This window comes from Microcaecilia unicolor, chromosome 2, assembly GCF_901765095.1.
Source record: "Microcaecilia unicolor chromosome 2, aMicUni1.1, whole genome shotgun sequence".
NCBI lineage: Eukaryota > Metazoa > Chordata > Amphibia > Gymnophiona > Siphonopidae > Microcaecilia > Microcaecilia unicolor.
The window spans coordinates 291,149,206-291,170,485 of record NC_044032.1 but is presented as its reverse complement, the minus strand read 5'-3'; the positions used below and the strand labels follow the sequence as shown (position 1 = coordinate 291,170,485).

At 43.8% G+C, this 21,280-nt stretch overlaps 1 protein-coding gene across 1 annotated transcript in view; it reads right to left on the bottom strand.

Annotated features, from left to right (window-relative positions):
* HUWE1 (HECT, UBA and WWE domain containing E3 ubiquitin protein ligase 1) overlaps nt 1-21,280 on the bottom strand; it is a 1,034,695-nt gene that overhangs the window by 444,213 nt on the left and 569,202 nt on the right. The window contains 1 exon segment of the mRNA XM_030194273.1: nt 16,359-16,518. Coding sequence (XP_030050133.1) covers nt 16,359-16,518 — 160 coding nt within the window.

Below are 21,280 nucleotides of genomic sequence, written 5' to 3'. Positions count from 1 at the left end.
TGCTGTCCTCAGAGAACACCTGCTACAGTAAGTAACTTAGTTTTCTCCAAGGACAAGTAGGCATAATATTCTCACATGTGGGACTCATTAGTCAGGCTCACAAAATAAATGAATTTTTGGCAAGTAGGCAAAAATTTTTTCCTGGTAGGAAAAAAAAGGACCAGAGAGCACAGTTGAGTTAAATAGTAAAAAGATTCTGTATGACTGCTTGTCCAAACCGGATATCCCACCTAGAATGCTGCTCCACACGGTAGTGAGCAGTGAAGGAGTGAATAGAAGACCACGCTGCCGCTTTTCAAGAGCGGAAATGTGCGTCTAAAGTAGCCATAGCTCTTACATTGTAAGCAGTGACACGGCCCTGAAGGGTCAGCCCAGTCTGAGCATTCATATAGGAGATAAAGTCAGCCAGCCAAGTCGAGACAGTATGTTTGGTGATGGGAATTCCCAATATGTTAGGGTTGAAGGACATAAAAGCTGGGAAAACGTCCTATGAGGTTTTGTACCTTTTATTAGTATGCTAGAGCACGTTTGTAGTGCTGCTTCTCCAGGATGAGAACGTGTTTTAAGGAAGACAGGAAATGCAATGTACTGATTCAGGTGGAACTCTGATATCATTTTAGGGAAGAATTTTGGGTGAGTTTGGAGCACAACCCTGTCGTGGTAGAACCTGGTGAAAAGGAGGGTCTGCCACAAGGGCTTGAAGTTCGCTGACTCTTCTGGTAGAAGTTGAGCTATTAAGAACACTACATTATATGTGAGAAATTTGAGAGAACAGGAAAGTGGTTCAAATTGAGGTTTTATGAGAGCTGTTAGGATAACACCGAGATTCACCAGAGGTGGTTTGATAGATTCATGAAAGGTTTATTCCATACTAAATCTATCAAAGGTGAATGGAAACTGGCTTATCATTGACTCTAGAATGAAAAAAACTAATGGCATTCAAGTGTACCATGACCGCGTTAGTCGAGGCCAGAATTCTAAATATGGGTAGAAAAAGAGCACTTAGCAGGGTCAAGTGCTATGGCTGCACACCAGATAGTAAATCTTTTCCACTTCAAACAGTGACGTTTTCATGTAGGTGGATTCCTAGAAGCTAAGAGTACTGTAGAGACTGAGCTAGTAAGGTTTAAGGAACCTACATCTGTCGTCAGGACCATTGCCCCCAGGGCAAAAATGCAAGGGTCTGGATGTAGGAGGAACCCTTTTATTCTGCGTTAAAAGGGTCGAAAAAGGATCCAACCTCAATGGTTCTCTGGACAACAACTCTAGGAGAGGGAACCAGATTTGACACAGTCAGTTGGGAGCAATTAGAATCATGCTCCCTTGGACTCGACGCAGATCTCCACATGAGGGGTAGTAGGGGGAAAGCATATAGAAGATTCATTACCCAACGGAGGAAGAATGCATCTAAGTCTATACAGTTGAGAGCATATATCCTGGAACAAAAGCAGGGAAGCTTGTTGCTCTGAGAAGTGAAGGTGCCTATCACTGCGATCCCCCACTGCTGGAATATTCGAAAAACTACAGGAATGCTAAGGGACCACTCGTGACGCTGAAGGACTCTGCTCAATTTGTCTGCCACAGCATTCTGTTTACCGGCTTGGTAAACAGCTCTTAGAGAGATATTTTGAGAAGCTGCTCAAGTCCATATTTGTAGGGCTTGTCGACAAGGGTGATAAGAACCTGTTCCTCCTTGTTTGTTCAGGTAATACACTGCAACTTGGTTGTCTGTGTGAAAAGTCTTGAGAGCATTCCAGACTGGCCATAATTTGAGGAGATTGATATGTCGTCTTTACTCCTGTGGGGATCAAGAACCTTGTGTGTGGAGACCGTCAAGGTGAGTGCCACAACCTATCATGGAAGCATCCATGGCAAGGACCTTGTGATGTGGAGGGGGCTGAAACTAAGACCCCTGGTGAGATACTCGAGACACCATACACCACTGTAGAGAGCGGCATAGCTAAGGAGTGACTTGAATTTGAGCTGAAAGCATTTCTGTGGCTTGGGACCACTAAGAGGAGAGCATCCACTAAGGAATTCTGAAGTACAAACGGGAAATTCAATACGTTAGCATTTAACTTTCAAAAATGAGACTATGATAAAATAAAGTGAATGGTAGGGGGGTCACGTGATGCTGGAGGAGCAGTAGCCACGCTCTTGCACTTCTCCGCGGTCCCTGCCCGATTCCCGCCCGATATTGCCGGTAAATAGCCCCGAAAACCGACTGACCTGGTATATTACGGCTGGCTGAGAGTGCATGGACCAATATTTAGTGTCCATGTCGCCGGGAACAACAAGAAAGAGCGCTAAGCCAGAGAAAGACAAAGTGGCTGGCACGAGCGGCGAATCCAAGATGGCGCCCGGAACGCCGAGAAGCAAAGCGGAATTTTCAACCCGCCAATTATCGCAGCTGGTAGCGGCGGTGGAAACGGCGCTGGAACCCAGGTTCACATCGCTAAATGATCGCCTGAGAAAGGTGGATGGGCTGATGGCAACGCTGGTGAGCCGCGCAACGGAGGTGGAGACGAGGGTGTCCGCGCTGGAGGACGCATGGCAGCAGTGTGACCCGGAGATGAAGAGCCTTAAAGACAAGCTACAACAGCAGGCGGAGAAACTGGATGAGTTGGAAAATCGGGCTAGACGGAGTAATCTCCGGCTAGTGGGGCTGCCAGAAACTATCCCGGAGAAAAGCTTGAGCACAGTCCTGGAGGAATGGCTCGTGAAAGAATTTGCCTTGTCAGACAGTCGTGGGCCGCTGTGTTTAGAGAGAGCGCACAGGATTGGGAGACAACATCAGAATAATCAGCGCCCCAGAGTTGTCATTATAAAAGTACTGAACTATATTCATAAAGAAGAGATTCTTCGGGGCTATCGTTTGAAAAGGGAATCTCTGACATATGCTGGAGCACAAATAAGAATCTTTCAGGATTATTCAACTAGCTTACAAGAGAGGAGACGGAAGTTTCATCCAGTCTGTACCTCACTAGTGGAAAGAAACCAGCGTTTCATGTTGATGTATCCAGCTACTCTAAAGATTCAACACGAGGGGAAATGGTTCCCGTTTGTATCAGACCAAGCAGCCATGCAGTTTATTAATAGAGAACTGAACCCAACTGGGACATCTACTTGAAAGTGAACATTGGTTTGGCGGGTCAGTCGGTCATGTAAGCTATTATGTACTTGCAGAATGCAGGGGCAAGTATGCAATGTTTTGTAAGTTTGTGTTCAAGAAGATTCACTTGATTAAAATGTGCGGTTGAAGGGTGGGGGTGGGGTGGGGACCGCAGCATGTTGTGACTCAGGTGTCATGGGAGTTTTACAGTTGTGGGTTAATGAAGGGAGAGAGAAAGTAGGGGGGGGAGGGAGGGTGGGTTTATCAAGAGGGGTTTTTGAGGGGAACAAGGATGATGGGAATGTTGCACAGGAATTTGAACTTGGGTGAAGGGAAAACTACGCACTATGTGGAATGGATAGGAGGGGAAGGTTCCGGGGTGGGGGCTGGGCACCCAGGGGCCTTGAAAACATCACTGCATTTAGGGGGAGCAGAGAGGGAGTCCTGGGATCCGGGTTAGATGCATTCGGTTAGATTAATATCGTGGAATGTGGCTGGGATTGGATCGCCAATAAAAAGAACAAAAATTTTAAATGCCTTGCAACGTCACACAGCTTCCATAGCATGTTTACAGGAGACAAAACTGTCTGAGGAGGAAAGTCAAAAGCTCAAGCAAAGGTGGGTGGGGGAATGTTTTTTCGCACCAGCAAAAGGCCGAAGAGGGGGCGTGGCAATCCTAATTCACAAATCCCTACAATGCAAGGCCAGAGTGGTAGCCCGGGATGCACAGGGGAGGTATATCCTTATACACTTGAACATAATGGGACAAGAAGTATTCTTGCTTAATATTTATGGCCCAAATGTACATGATCCTACATTTTTTCAGCACATAATTCACTTGGGTCTTCAATACACAACTGCCCCCTGGCTCTTAGCGGGTGATTTCAACCAGGTGATGGATGGACAATTAGACAGATCAGCGCCGTCAGCGGGGATAGCATTGAGTAGAGGTAAGGGCATACAACATCTGTGTAGGGCATTGAACCTAATCGACCCATGGCGTTTGGTCAATCCCACTGCACGCGATTATACTCACCTATCCCGGGCACACGGCACGTGGTCTAGGTTAGACTATATTTTAGCTGAGGGTACACTGTCCCCACAGATCGTGAAAGCAGAGGTGGGGCCTATGGAGGTTTCAGACCACGCTATGATATGGGTGGATATGGAGCTAGGAGCGGGTAGACTTAGAGGACACCAGTGGAAATTTCCATCACACATAGTGGGGGAAGTACACTTTCAAGAACATCTTAGGCAGAGATGGCAGTTGTTTGCGGACACTAATGCGCAGCATGAGGATGATGCCCTTCTCTATTGGGAAACATCAAAAGCAGTTATGAGGGGGGAGGTCATCTCCTACATGTGTGCCCAGGCAAAGAGGTTAGCACAGGGTATTGTCCAGTTGGAACATAAATTCCAGGTAGCAAAACGTAAACACTTAGCGGCCCCCTCACCCAGAAGTAGGGAAGAGATGGTGTCGGCACTTGCGGCACTGAATTCTCTCATCCATGAACGTACTAAAAAACAACTGTTCCACCGATCATTCACTTTTCATAGATTCGGCAATAAATCAGGGAAATTATTGGCAAGAGTAGTAAAGAGGTGGGGGGGTAATAGGTTCATCCCATCTTTGATAAAGCCAGATGGCACACGTGAAACCCGGCCTGGAGGGATAGTACAGATTTTACATGACTTTTATGCAGCCCTTTATAGCAATCCAGGCGAGCGGAGTGGACCTGATTTAGTAGACTATTTAGAAGACTCGGGTATCCCACAACTAACAGCGGAGGTGAGAGATCGGTTGAACTCTCCTTTGAGCGCTAAGGAAATTCAGAAAGTAGTCAAAGCGTTAAAAAGGGGTACGGCCCCGGGTCCCGATGGATACACGACAGAATATTATCAGTGTATGTTGCCACAATTGTGTGGCGCCCTGGTCTCCTTTATTGAAGCCTCGGTGGAGGGAGGAGGGGTTCCACGGAACTCAAACGAGGTGTGGATCACTTTGATACCGAAGCCGGGGAAGGACCCAGAACGTCCGGAATCATACAGACCGATTTCTCTCATCAATGTTGATCTTAAAATTTTAGCTAGGGTGTTGGCAGAGAGGCTAAGTCCGCACATGGCCACATTGGTGGGAGAGGGGCAGGTGGGATTTGTGAGGGGTAGGCACTCTTCTATTAATGTCCGTAAAGTTTGCATGGCTGTAGCATATAGTCATATGTCACAAGAACCTTTGCTTTTGGTGAGCCTTGACGCCGAGAAGGCGTTCGATAAAGTACGATGGGATTACCTGTTTGGAGTTCTAGAATACGTGGGTGTGAGGGGCTGGTTTGCACGTGCGATTGCTGCCTTGTATTTTCATCCCCAGGCCGCTATACTGTTAAATGGAACCCGCTCTGCCAAGTTTCAGATACTGAGGGGAACAAGGCAGGGATGTCCGCTTTCCCCGTTGCTGTTCCTGCTTTATCTGGAACCTTTATTGCGCACGATTCAAAGAGACCCTGGGGTTGTGGGAGTTGAGATGCCCTCCCTTTCAGTAAAAACCTTGGCATTCGCAGACGATAATCTGCTGACTTTGACAAACCCTTATAGGTCATTACCGTGCCTCCTGGATATTATTGGAGAATTTAGCTTCTTTTCGGGGGTTTACTCTTAACTTACAGAAATCAGTGGCATTCCCAGTTCAGAGCTCGATTAGAGAGACGTGGGAAGGAGAATTTCCCCTTACCTGGTCTAAGGGGCCCTTAAAGTATCTGGGAGTACTAATCCCTGTGGATTTATCTGATTTGTATAATGTGAATGTTGAACCGCTTCGGCATAGCACACGGCACACACTGCAGGGCTGGCACTCGCTCCCGTTGTCCCTCATGGGGAGAATTGCACTATATAACATGATATTGGTGCCTAAGTGGACCTATGTGCTCCAAATGGTGCCGCTGTGTCTGTCACAAAGGGATGACCAGTGGGTAACACGGTTGGTAGCAAAGTTTATATGGCAGGGTAAGAAGTCGCGTATGCGAGCGGCTCAGCTCTTTTTACCAAGAACAGGGGGGGGGGGGGGGCTGGGGCTGCTGAGTATCAGACTCTTTTCAATTGCCAGTAACATGCGCCATCTCACGGATTGGTTCCGGGGATCATCTTACTTTTCATGTACGGGAGCTGAGACGAAGCTGTTTGCCCCGGACCACTTTAGTGCCTGGTTGCATGCGGCGCCGGGGAGGCTTCGGACACCGCTGGCTTTTGCACCAATAGTGATGCTCCTGAGGAAAGTTTGGAGGTGGGTCTGTAGGTTTTACGGTTTGTACCATGGGATTTGTAGTATGCTTGCCCTGCTTGCCCTGGGGTTTGTAGTATGGTGTGTTGCTACGATTTGGGTTTCTGACAGGTACTTGTGACTTGGCTTGGCCACTGTTTAGAAAACCGGATACTGGGCTAGATGGACCATTGGTTTGACCCAGTATGGCTACTGGCGCTGGAAGCAAACACACATAGTAAATTTTTTTTTTAGATATATTAGAAGCAAAAAGATGGCAAAACAATCAGTTGGACAACTAGATGACAGAGGAGTGAAAGAGGCACTCAGGGACGACAATTTTTTGCTTTGGTTTTCACCAAGTACGATGTGAGAAATGGTATTCAATGCTGATGAGTTATAGAAACTGAAACAAATCTCAGTAAACCCGGAAGAAGTAATGGGGCAACTTGACAAACTGAAGAGTAGAAAATTGTCTGGACCTGATGGTTTACATTCCAGAGTACCCTCTTGTTAATAATATATAATTTATCTTTAAAATCAACTATGGTATTGGAAGAATGGAAGGTGGCCAATACAATGCCAATTTTTAAAAAGGGTTCCAGAGGTAATCCGGGAAATTATAGACTGAGCCCGACATTGGTGCTGGGAAAATAGTAGAGACTATTATAAAGAACAAAATTAGAGAGCATATACATAATAAGCAAGGACTAATGAGACAAAGCCAACATGGATATAGTGAAGGGAAATCTTTCTTCACCAATCTACTACAGTTTTTTTGAAGGGATGGATAAAAATGTGGATAAAGGTGGATAAAAATGTGGATAAAGGTGAACCAAATGATATTGTGTATCTGGATTTTTAAAAGACAGTTGACCAAAGTATCTTAAGAAAGGCTCCTGAGGAAATGACAGAAAAGTCATGGGATAGGAGGTAATGTCCTATTCCAGATAGAAAATAGAGTAGGGTTAAATGGTAAGTATTCTCAATGGAGAAGAGTAGATAATGTGGTTCGCTAGGGGTCTGTGCTGGAACCGATGCTTTTTAACATGTTTCTAAATGATCTAGAGATGGGAATAACTAGTGAGGCAATTAAATTTGCTGATGACACAAAGTTATTCAAAGCCTGGGAATCCAAATGGCAGAAAACATTTAATGTGAGCAAGTGCAAAGTGATACATGTGGAAAAGAGGAACCCAAACTATAGCTATGTGATGCAAGGTTCCACATTAGGAGTCACCAACTACTACTACTTAGGATCTAGATGTCATCTTTGATGATACGTTGAATCCATCTGCTCGGGGTACAGCGGTGGCTAAGAAAGAAAATAGAATATTAGAAATTAGGAAAGAAATGGAAAACAAAAATGAAAATGTTATAATGCCTTTGTATTGCTCCATATTGTGACTGCATCTTGATACTGTGTGCCATTCTGGGCACCGAATTTCAAAAAAGATATAGTGGAATTAGAAAAGGTACACAGAAGGACGATGAAAATGATAAAGGGGATGGGATGACTTCCCTATGAGGAAAAGCTAAAGCATCTAGGGCTCTTCAGCTTGGAGAAGAGATGGCTGAGGGGAGATATGATGAGAGATCTATACAATACTGAGTGGAATGGAACAGGTAGAGGTGAATCGCTTATTTACTCTTTCCAAAAATACTAGGACTAGGGGCACGCAACGAAGCTACTAAGTAGTAAATTCAAAACAAACCACAGAAAATATTTCCTAACTCAATGTGTAATTAAAATTCTGAATTTTTTGAAAGTGAATGTGACAAAAGCAGTTAGCTTAGCAGGGTCTTTAAAAAGTTTGAATAATTTCCTAAAAGAAAAGTCCAATAGCCATTATTAAAATGGACATGGGAAAATCCGCTGCTATTTCTAGGATAAGCAGCATGAAATCTAGTACATAAGTAATGCCACACCGGGAAAAGACCAAGGGTCCATCGAGCCCAGCATCCTGTCCACGACAGCGGCCAATCCAGGCCAAGGGCACCTGGCAAGCTTCCCAAACGTACAAACATTCTATACGTTATTCCCGGAATTGTGGATTTTTCCCAAGTCCATTTAGTAGCGGTTTATGGACTTGTCCTTTAGGAAACCGTCTAACCCCTTTTTAAACTCTGCCAAGCTAACCATCTTCACCACATTCTCCGGCAACGAATTCCAGAGTTTAACTACGCGTTGGGTGAAGAAAACTTTTCTCAGATTTGTTTTAAATTTACTACACTGTAGTTTCATCGCAAGCCCCCTAGTAATAGTATTTTTGGAAAATGTGATCAGATGCTTCACATCCACCTGTTCCACTCCACTCATTATTTTATATACCTCTATCATGTCTCTCCTCAGCCGTCTCTTCTCCAAGCTGAAAAGCCCTTGCCTCCTTAGTCTTTCTTCATAGGGAAGTCGTCCCATCCCCGTTATTTTAGTCGCCCTTCGCTGCACCTTTTCCAATTCCAGTATATCTTTCTTGAGATGCAGTGACCAGAATTGAACACAATACTCAAGGTGCGGTCGCACCATGGAGCGATATAACGGCATTATAACATCCTCACACCTGTCTTCCATACCTTTCCTAATAATACCCAACATTCTATTCGCTTTCCGAGCTGCAGCAGCACACTGAGCAGGTTTCAGTGTATTATTGACGACACCCAGATCCCTTTCTTGGTCCGTAACGCCTAAAGTAGAACCTTGCATGACGTAGCTATAATTCGGGTTCTTTTCTCCCACATGCATCACCTTGCACTTGCTCACATTAAACATCATCTGCCATTTAGCCGCCCAGTCTCCCAGTCTCGTAAGGTCCTTCTATAATTTTTCACAATCCTGTCGCGAGTTAACGACTTTGAATAACTTTGTGTCATCAGCAAATTTAATTACCTCGCTAGTTACTCCCATCTCTAAATCATTTATAAATATATTAAAAAGCAGCGGTCCTAGCACAGACCCCCGAGGAACCCCGAAGCAAATAATTCATTCAATCTCTCTGCTATGTCTTTGTCTTCCTTGATTGCCCCTTTTACCCCTCGGTCATCCAGCGGCCCAACCGATTCTTTTGCCGGCTTCCTGCTTTTAATATACCGAAAATTTTTTTTACTATGTTTTTTTTTGCCTCTAATGCTATCTTTTTTTCGTAATCCCTCTTGGCCTTCTTTATCTGCGCCTTGCATTTGCTTTGACACTCCTTATGCTGCTTCTTGTTATTTTCAGATGGTTCCTTCTTCCATTTTCTGAAGGCATTTCTTTTAGCCCTAATAGCTTCCTTCACCTCACTTTTCAATCAGGCCGGCTGTCTTTTGGAGTTCCGTCTTTCTTTTCTAATTTGTGGAATATGTTTGGCCTGGGCCTCCAGGATGGTATTTGCCTCCAGGATGTTTTACTATTCTGGAATCTTGAAAGATACTTGTGACCTGGATTAGCCACTGTTTTAAACAAGATACGGGGCTTGATGGACCTTCGGTCTGTTCCGGTATGGAAATGTTTATATTCTTATGCTATGCTCTAATTTGGGAATGGAGATGAGCCAACTTGTTCCACGCTCTTTCCTTCTGTTTGGGCTGGTCATTTGGACTTGGTTTCACTTCCACCCCTTGCTGCTGAACTCGTTTCTTTCCTGTGGAAAAAGTGTGGACCCCCCTTATCTTCTTGCCCTTTGGTCTGTTTCAGTATGGAAATGCTTATATTCTTATGCTATGCTCTAATTCAGGAGTGGAGACGAGCCAACGGCGTTACATGGACTGTTGAAGCCAACTGACCAAGAAGGCCTGGGTGGATCTGAACACCTGAGCGGTGAGAGTCAGTATGTTGTTTGCTCTTGGTTGAGGAAGAAAGGCCCGGACCTGAGTAGTACTGAGGAGAGACCCTATGAACTGTAAGGTCTGAACTGGCTGAAATTGTGATTTGGGATAATTGGTTACAAGCTCAAGGAGTTCTAGGAAACTTATGGTGGATAGAATGGAGGTGCATGCTGACTCCTTGAAGTCTGTCTTGATTAACTAGTCATTCAGGTAGGGTAAGACATGAATGCCCCATGTGCGAAGTGTTGCAGCTACCACTATCAGACAAGTTGTGAGGACTCAAAGAACCAAAGTCAACTGGTAAGACCTTGTATTGATAGCGCCCACAGCGGAAGCAGAGGAGCTTTCTGAGGAGGAAGAATAGGTATCTGCGTGTATGCCTCCTTGGCATCTAGCGAGAAAGTCAATCATTGAGTTGTACCAGGTGAAGTAATGATTCCAAGGGTACCATGCTAAATTTTTCTTGGCGTAAAAACTTGTTTAAGTCTCAAAGATTAAGAATTGGATATACTCTCCCCACCATCTTTTTGGGTATGAGAAAATATCTGGAATAGAACCCTCAACTCCTGTCTGGCAGAGAAACTTGTTCTATTGCATTCTGCTAGAGAAGGGCTCAGAGTTCCTCTCGAAATAGCTTCATTTAGAGGGAGATGAAATGGGACCCTCTTGGTGGATGGTCTTCTTTGCCAACAGACAGTAGCTGTGCACCAACTGTTGGACATTATGAGGCCCCCCCCACACCTCTGTTAAAAGAGGATGAGCCTCACTCCGACTGGTAGGTCACTTGGCATGGACAACTGTAAGTGGTGGCACTGGTCTCTAGGAAGGAGTCAAAAATTGGGCTGTTTAGACTGAGAAGGTGTCTGGGATTTTTGACCCCGCTGCTGCCTTGGACGTGAGCATCTGGGCATAGTTCTTTAAGGTGGAGGAAGAATAGGAGTGTAACGATGCTTAGACGCATAGTAATTGGAGCATTGATATCCTCCTGAAAATCTTCTAGAAGTAGTTTGGGGCCTGGATAAAATCTTTATAGTATCTGTATTTTTTTTTTTTTTTTTAATAGATCGTCCACTTTCTTGACTTTGTTACCAAACAAGTTTTTCTCCACAACAAGGAACATCTGCTAGACACTCCTGGACTGAAAATTCGAGGTCAGAAACCCTGAGCGAGGAGTGATGTTGCACTGCTACTGCTAAGGTGGAAATGTGTGGACATAAAAAGCATCAAAGGTCTGCCTTGCTAGATATTTACAACGTCAAGAATTTTCTTGTGAAGCTTATGGAATTCCTCAGCTTTCTCGGAGGGAAGGAATTTTGCAAAGGATACAGTACTCTGAATGAGAGATTTTAAGTAAACTGTGGGATAAAGTTAATAATTCAATATACAATTGGTTAGCATTGAAACCTTAAAAGTTTTTTTCTGCCACGAGTCCAGTGTTCTCTTCCTGGAGGAGAAGCATGAGATCTTGTATTGTGAATGCATTTTAAAAGAGATTCCAACTAGGGAATGATGGGGTAGTAGATTTTTTTTTTTTCATACCCAGTGGATTTCTGTATCCTATACATTGTATCAATTTTCTTTAGGGCTACCTGAACTGTCAGTGAAATTTCCCAGTTTCCGAGTACAGCATTTTTCAGAACTGTATGAAGTGGAACAGCGATTCCTTCTCTAGGAGGAGAGTCATGATCCAGAACCTCAAAGTTCTGATCGAGGTTCTTCCTGTTTCTAGTTTGAAAAGTATGGCTTGAGCCATCTCAAGGCAAAGCCAGGAAAGGACATACTTTCTGGAGGAGACCTACATTTCTTAGGTGGTAGTGAAGGATCAGATGGAACGTCATAGAACTCCTCAGTTAAGAGGGTCTGTGGGTCCTGATGCATCTCCCAGGAGAGATCAGAGTCTGACTCTTCAAAGTTAAATAAAAGTCCAAAAACCCGGATGCCGGAAATCCAGACCTCCTGAGAATCTGCATCCCTAAAAATTGCGATATCCAGACCGCCTAAGAATCGAGAATACACCTTCTCCCTCTCCCCCCACCCAAGGTCCAGCTTCTCTTCCTCCACTCCTGGCCCTACCCGCGGTTCTCCCTCACTACCCAGTGTACCTTTTCAGATGTTTTCTGTACTGCGGCATCAATGGAAGACTTATTCACAGGCTGCAACCAGCCTGCACCAGGCCTTACACTTCTGATCCATTCCCAACTTCCAAAAACAGGAAGTTGCATCAGAAGGGGCAGGGCAGGTCAGAAGGGAAAGACCCACTGCAGGCTGGAGGCAGACTGTGAATAGAGCTGCCACTGGTGCAGCAGAATAGAAGACTTTTGTAAAGGCCTTGGGGCCTGGGCGCCTTCTTTGGGGAAGAAATACACTGCATGTGGACGAGAGCAAAGAAATACACTGCATGGGGACAAGAGCAAATAATACTGTATAATGTACACCTTTTTTATTTGAGCTTTTACAGAATGTTTCCTGTTTTCTGCATTTAATGAACAAATCAATAAAATTTGTGTATTCATCTCTCTATTCTTCCTTAAACCTGAACTGTAAAAGAACTGCCTGAGAATCCAGACTGACCACATCCTCAAGCAGTCCAGATTTTTGGACTTGTACTGTACTGTTCATGGGAAGCACATGAAGAGTGTTGATTAGAACATCGGCTCTGCATTGAGGTGCATCAAGGCAGATGAGTGTTCAAAGTTAGAGAAAGTTCCCCTATCAATGTCGGCACATGTGTCTGTCGAGTTTGTGCCACCTCAGATGGTCACCCGAGCCGGCATGCAGGACCTCTCCCGTGACTGTATCTCCCATGTTTTGATGGGCTAAGCTGAAGCTGGCTCAAGCACCCTGTAAGGTTGTATAGACTGTGAATGTATTAGCCTGAAAGCTCCTCCTTGAACACAGCCCAGATTTCTTCCCAGTACAGGCTGGGAAAGCGATGTGGACGCAGCCTAATAGCCTGTGCAGGCATAGGAGACCTTGAAGGCTTTCGAGGAGAATTAAGTTGGAGAGAAGGAGAGCACTCACTGCAGCATGGACACTTCCTGTGCATTGAGGACATCAATTCAGGGGAGGTGTTGGCAGAGTGCCTGGAGGAAGAACGATGGTGATGCTTCTTAGGTTTCTTAACGCTGCAGGTCCCTCAAATGCATGCAGCACCAATGAAGAGGACTTGGAATCCCTATGCTGTTGTGGTACTAAGTCTGACATCAGATCCTCTCGATGTCGAGTCGATGCACCCAATGTTGACACTGAGCCGATGCAAGGTCCATGTCGAGCGCCAAATCCCCTGCCATGCTTGTTAAGGACGCAGAACAAAAATGTTTTTCACGCTGGACTCTGTAAGAGTTAAGGGTCCTCGCTTACATGAGCAGGCAGAGGCTACACTATTTCCCATTGCTCTAGACCAAAGCACTTAAGACATCAGTTATGCTGTCTGTGCCCGATATAGTCCTACTGCATTCAGTGCAATTCTTAAAACCACTCGGAACCCTTACTGACATGGAGGGAAAATGGTTGACTGAAGGTCAAAAGGCTCTATGGCCCAGGAAGCTCAAGTAGTCATGTACCCGAGAACAGTCAATGCCTTCCAGGAAAAAAATGGGCTCGAGGCCCCAAAGGCCGAAAATTGAAAAAAATGAAAAATTATTGGGAAAAAAAGTGAACTTAAGAAATTAGTATTGAAAAAAGAAGAATATGAAGAAAAAAAATCCCAAAAAAGGCAAAGAGAGACACGTTAAGGAGAGATTTAAAAAACAAAACAAAAAAACCTTTCTACTCCACAGAAAACAGCAGACTCCTGGGTCCAAGACAACTACAGTGGGAGCACTGCCTCAAATATTTAAAGTGGCAGTGCACTTGGCAGGGTCCACAATGGGCTCCATGGATGATGTCACCCACATGTGAGAATATTATGCCTGCTTGTCCTTGGAGGAACCATTGTACACAGAAGGCCAAGTATTTTGCATCCAAGGGACAAGTCTAAAGGAACCCTTTTCTACAGTCTGGTTGATCATATCAAGTTAGAAGTGGAGATGTGGCTACGTCTAAGAATTTAAAGGTCTCTTAATTTTCCTATCATTCATGTTACCCCTGAATTATTCTTTTCAATAATTTTTCAAGGTTCATAGTCGCCCACCCACAATTGAGGAAAGCTTTCCTGCAGCTCAAAGGGTGGGTATTAGCAATGGAAGCAACTTTTTACCTAAACTTTCCATGTAAATATATGCTTACATTGAATGGAGATAAGTGTTCATTTTAAACGACATAGCAAACATCAACATTCCCCATGCCGTTGCATGTTTTCAAATGAAAGACAGCAAAAACATGAAACTTCATATTTTTCCATGTATCATTAATAGCTTGCCCTCTTTTGGGGAAAAAAGTGTTATGAGAAACTGATGGCCTCGTTTATTTGTAACAGTATTTTTTTTCTCCTGAGAGGAATTATTTTCTGTTACTTTTTTTGAGCCTCCATTTAAACCAATGAGTGAAGCCACCTGTGAAGGGTCAATCTATGAAGACCATCTGTGGCAGTTGAGGTTTCACTTTTTTAAAACTAGTTCTGCTACAGTTTTCTTCCTTCAATTTTCTGAACAAAATTGTTTAATATTTATTTTCGTTATTTTGTTCTCTAATACTTATTTGTGATTGCTCCCATAATGAACAATTGCCATAAAAGCCCCTAAACAAAACATTCCTATAAATGACACAGGAAAACAAAGGTGTAGCCAGGGTTGGCCCGCGTGGGCAGGGACCCAGTCAGTAGTGGCATACTCTTGCTACAGCTGGTAGAAATCCCCAAGCCTGACAGCTGAAAACCTTATTGAACATGGACAGAACTGTAACGCAGCTCTGAAATAGCCTGCAGCTTTTCTGTACAGCCTGATGCCGGCATTCAACACATGCTCAACTTTTTGCATATGCACGAAAACCAAGCATGCACTATTGCAGGCGTCAGGCGGCCCAGGAAAGTGCCACCGATTGAAGAGCTTTGTTCGGAGAGTCCTGGCCACATTCAAGGTGGTTTTCAGCTGGTGAGACTTAGGGAACCCCACCAGCTCAGGTATTTAATATGTTTTAAGTTGAAATGAGGTGGAGTGGGGAAGGGGGCAGAATGTGGAGAGGGACATGTGCCCACCCAGTTTGCCAATCCAAAATTTGAGGTCAGTTATGCCACTACAGCAGGTGCGTCTAACTTCACCAGTTCAGGTTTTCAAGATTTCCACTATTTATGCACGAGATCTGTATGCAATGGAGGCAGTACATGTAAATAGATCTCATGAATATTCATTGGGGAAAACCCGACTGAATTCCAGCTCTCAAGGACCGAGGTTGGACACCCCTGCATTACAGGAAACAGGACACAAAACTTTTCAAGCTGCACCACTCTACGTTTTTAGAAACTTCCAAATTTAAAAAAAGGTTGAATGGGAAAAAGGATTCAGTGGGTTCTTAAGTTTCAATATTGTTTTTGATAATTGGAAGGCATTTGTGAGGTCTATATGGTAATTAGGGCACTTCATGAATAGCTATTAGTCTCTCTTTATCGTTTGCTTAACTTTGTTTCTTCCCTTCAATGTGGGCTTTATATTGTTTTCTGTTTCTTTTCGTTTAATATTCATTTATTCAAATTATTTCTTTGGGGTTTTTTTTATAACACTTTTTTTGTAAAGTGAAGATAAGGATTTGAAATTAAAATAAATAACCAAATTTCCAACATCCCTCATTCACTAAGTCTTTACTCCATCCCTCCTTTCTCATCTGTCCAAAACCAGGGGGTGCTGCTGATATTGGTCAGTAGTAAGCAGCAGTATTGATGGAATCAGACTGGGGCTTGTGATCTGTTACATTCTTGCAGGTTTTAACCACTCATATATGTTTCTTTTAAAAGAGTTGGTGCAGCTGTTGCAGTGTGGTCCCACAGATTCTACGACTCACTATGCTAGAAACTGTCAGAAAATGACATCCCCATTGGGAACTGTACTCCAAGGCTGCTGTGCACCCTTTCTTCTTCCACCCCACCCCTCATTTAAACAGCCCTTGAACACATATCTATTCTGTTTAGACATCAGGTAATAAACTAAGAATGAACAAAAGGCTGAAATAGAACATCAGGACCTCAACATGAAAACAGAAGTACACAGAAATACTCTAAAATCTGCACACAAATGTTCACCACAAAAACTGCAGTACCATTCCCTTTCTCTTCTTTGATCTTCGTTTCAGCTTCCTTCCCTTCCTCCAGTGTCCTTTCCAGCTCCTGACCGTTCCCATTTTTGGAGTTCTTACTGAGTCTAGGCACACGTAGTAACGTCAGCATTACTGGACGTCTATTTCCCGTTTCTTCATTCACCTGCAGGATCAGTGGGGAGAAGAGGAAAGAAAGGATAATAGGATCAGACAGCATGCCTCTAATATCCTGTATGACAGCAAAGAGTGACACAACCAAATGGAATGAACCAGGGTTTTAGATCTACAACTTTCACTGCACATAAGAATTTGACTGTCAGTAATTCATTTTATGTATTCTATTCCTGTAACAGAATGGATAGAACATAGGACCATGAAGATGAGGAACTGAACTCCAGTACCCTGGATCTACCTCCAACTTCCCCCTTTTTCTTACCAAGAATTTTTACAGCTTCAACAAGCACAAGAGTCAACAAATGATTTCATTTAAATCTCACAACACAGAGAACTACAGGTTGGCTAATACAGGCTTCTCCAAGTTCAGTCCTCGTGGGCTGCAAGGCGGCCAGATTTTCAGGATATCCCTAACAAATATACATGCAACAAAATAACTGGGTTCACAATCTATAAAGTGATAATGGAAAAATCAAAACAGTATAATAAATTATCATGTGACACTGGTTAAACTGGATGGACAGTTGGCTTTGTATTTGCTGATGTGATGGGGAGCCCAATTTAAGCACTGGTGTTTCTGTACTTTGGTGGTAACCTTTTTATCAAGCACTCATTCGATCGGGTATTGATTTTTCTTCAAGCAAGTTGGTTTGGTTTAATTACAGCGTTGTTAATTGATGGCTGTCAACACCCACTGACTGGGGGATTTTGAAAGTAGAATGAACATTTCAAGCAAGTCGGAAGCTTTCATCACCACCTTGGATTTTCTTCATTAGCATGGCTTGTTGAACTGTGACTTTGGATCATCCAGGACTTGTGTTTTGTGAGTCAAAGGTATGGACAATTTATGAGTACATTAGATTGTAGGTGGAATCGCTTCTACAGTTAGATTGTTTTAATAATTTTGCATATTATACTAATTAAGTAGTTTTGAAGGTTGTAATAAAGGTTTAATTAATGTTGAGTGATAATGTATTATACTGTAACAAATATATGTGAGAAAAATCTGCATACAATGGATGTTATGTAGGCATTCAGATCTCTCTCAGGCATATTAATTAGGGATATCCTGAAAACCTGGCCTGCTTGCAGTCTTCAAGAACTGAACTTGGACAAATTTGGGCTAATACAATCTTGGATGGCTTTGTCTGGACTTTTTTGGATTATATAAAAGAGAAGATACACTACAATTCTCATTTCAATCTCTCTACCAGTCTGAATGACAGACATACCAAACCTGAATCTTTACAGGAACATGAGCCAGATGAGCTTCTTTCCAAAATATTTATCGGCCAATGTCATAAGGAATAAGGCACTCAAGGGTCCTGTGTTCTGCAGTGGAACTGAGGCATCCGGTCCTCCCAACGGCAAGACAGAGAGGTGGAGGCACCCAGTTACCCAGTTAATGCACCCCTGGGGTATGGCAGTGACCCCTATAAACCAACACCCTGTGGCCAGAAGAAAGGGAATAGCTGGAAAGGTATTTTCTCACTTTTTTTTTTTTTATTATAGAAAAGCTGCACCAAGAATTTAAAAACCCCAAAAAACAAAAACAAAACTGCCCTCCATAGGGCCTACCAGATCAAGTCACAGACTGCACGTCCACCATCTGCTGGAGACTGAACAAATGCATGCTAAATACATTCCTCCTCAATGATCAGCGAGCAGTGTGCGGTCAGCAGCAAACCTTACATCAGCTCGGAGCTGGCATTAGGGTTTGCAGACCATTGGGGAGGATGGTGAGCCCTGTTCAGCACGCATTTGCATGATAGTAGGTCCCCCATTCCCCCCAATGCAGCAGCACCCCCTGACACAAGTTTAGGGGGGCTGGAGATCCGGTGGATCTCTAGCCCCTCCTAGCCCTCCCCCCAGCATCCCCTTCAAATGGGCTGCGAGTCAACCCCCCCCCCCCCCCGACCTGGTGGTCTAGCAGCCCTTCCCCACCCCCCTACATTCGTTGGGAGTAGGTGGCCTCCCTCCTCTTCCACCAGAACCGCCTCGAAAATGGAAGCTTCCAGCCCTGAGTCCACGCTTCATACATTGGACAGTATAAGAGCCTTGCTCTATTATCCCCACTGCACTAAAGACACCAGGAAAACTTTCCAACTATTCATAACATATAAATCTTAACAACCTTGATATGACAACTTCTAAGCACTCTTTAGCAAACTGGTGGGCGGTTGATCGAAAGCCCCGCGCTGTTCCAAACACCGCTGTAAAAATAGCGCTGGAACAGCACGGGGCTATACCGCCCCTGTGATCACAAATAACAGAATTTAAGCACGCTATTATCTCTGATCATAGGGTAAAGAGCATGGCGTTATAAGAGGATTTGCTCTGTTTAGGAGGAGGGTGCCCCCTCCTGAGAGCGAAGGGGGATTTAGGTTTGCCAACATGGAGGTGACAGGAGAAGAACTGTATGCAGTGAGAGACACTATTTTGGCTGTTTCCTCTTTTCAAGATGCGAGCTGCTTGACTTTTGAGGAATGGTGTTTCTTTTCCTTAAGCTTTAAAGCTTTAAAGTTTGTTTATTCACTATATCGGTGATAGGTGGTGAAAGGGGATAGAAAGACGGTCCCGGATCTGTGGGCCTTGACCTCCTGAGACCCCAGCTGCAGGTAGCAAGATAGGAGGCTTGCTGGAAGGCTGTGGGAAATAAATATATTGTGTTTCCATATAACATTATAAATGTATAATTCAGGATCTAACTAGCTCCTTTGTAACAGAAAGAAGTACATTATAGCTGTTTGAATTATTAGACTAAAAGTCTTGTGTTTTTCTGTAAGAAGCAGGAACAGGAGAAGGGGGAGGGAGGGGGCTTGTAAAACTACTGAGAAATGGAAATCTTTAGTCAGGACCAGAGCTGAGATCAACTGTTGCATGAGGCCATACAGGGAGATGTGCGAGAGCTCAAGGCTAGACCAGGCTTCCAGATCTGAATGACTTGAATGTGCTGATTGTGGGGAGCGAGGGCACTGTAAGTTAGTGAGGGAAGAAAAAGTTCTCTCTCTCATAGATTCTATGTAAGATTAGGGGGTCAGGGACCCTGAGGTCTCACAAGGTGCTCTGGATAAATTTATGGGTGAGACCAGAAAGGGGGAAGAGACAATCTATTTTGGTACATACCAGAGCTAGTAAGCAGACAGAGCTGTAGCCTGTGACTCAGCTGCCTAAATGAGTCAAATTACAATCACAGAAGTCAGTGAGGGAAGTGAAAGGGGAAGGATTTTCAGTTCCCCTGTTGGAAAAAGAAAAAAACGGTGATTAGAGCAGAGACTTAATATTATTATTACTATTTGTTGCATTTGTCTCCCACATTTTCCCACCATTTGTAAGATCAATGTGGCTTACATATTACTGTTAACGGCGTTAGCCGGTATTGGTCTGAACAAATATAAGGTATGAATGAGTACAATGTGATATTATGGTAGATAAGGTACATGTATGGTTGGTAACTAGGGGTAGGCAATTGGGGGAGTTTTAGAGAAGGAGAGGGGGAGGAAGAGTAAGGTAATGTCCATTACGGTCTTTGGTTATATTGTGTCGCAGGTGTCCAGGTATTTTATGTTGGGTCGGTGGGGTATGCTCTACTGAACAGGACTGTCTTTAGTGCTTTCCAGAAATTTAGGTGGTCTAGCGTAGTTTTTACTGCTTTTGGCAGTGCGTTCCATAGTTGTGCGCTTAAGTAGGAAAAGCTGGATGCATAGGTAGATTTGTATTTGAGTCCTTTGTTAGATGGGTAGTGGAGGTTTAGGTAAGATCGTGCAGATCTTGTGGTATTTCTGGTTGGCAGGTCAATAAGGTCTGTCATGTATCCAGGTGCCTCGGCGTAAATAATTTTATGAACATTCGTGCAGATTTTGAAAGTGATACGTTCTTTGATTGGTAGCCAGTGCAGTTTTTCTCGGAGTGGTTTGGTGCTGTCAAAACACGTTTTTTAATGATTTGATCTTTGCATCCCTCATAGATTCCATTACAGTAGTCTGCGTAGCTTAGTACCATTGATTGTATCAGATTACGAAATATTTCCCTCGGGAAGAATGGTTTCACGCGTTTGAGTTTCCACATTGAGAAAAACATTTTCTTTATGGTGGATTTCGCTTGGGTCTCTAGTGAGAGGTTACAGTCAATTGTATCCTGGGATGTTAATGTTTGTGGATTTGTATGTATTGTATTGGGATGAGATGATGAGGCAGTGTGTTTTTTCTGTATTGAGTTTTAATTGGAATGCATTTGCCCATGAGTTCATGATGTTTAAGCTGAGCTCGATTTGGTTGCTGATTTCTGCCAAATCATGTTTGTAGGCGATATATAATGTAACGTCATCAGCGTAGATAAATGGGTTAAGGCCTTGGGTAGATAAGGTCTTGGCTAGTGGAGGTTCAAAAGGATCAGTGATAGTGGTGATCCTTGCAGTACTCCGCAATCAGGTTTCCACGGTGACGATGTTTGTTTTAGATTTCACTTGATATGTTCTTGTGGTTAGAAAACCTTTGATCCACTTGAGAGTGCCACCACCGATTCCAAAATAATCTAGGAGTTTTAGCAGCATGTGCAAATGGCTTCCCACCCGCGACACGACACTAGTTCAATAAAAAGCAAACTGTAGAACTGCAACAACTCCAATGGGGAGGAGGAAGGGTTGTGATATTGGGCCTGCTGTCCTCGGAGAATACCTGCTACAGGTATGTATCTTCATTTTCTCCGAGGACAAGCAGGCTCAATACTAATCACTGATGGGGTATCCCTAG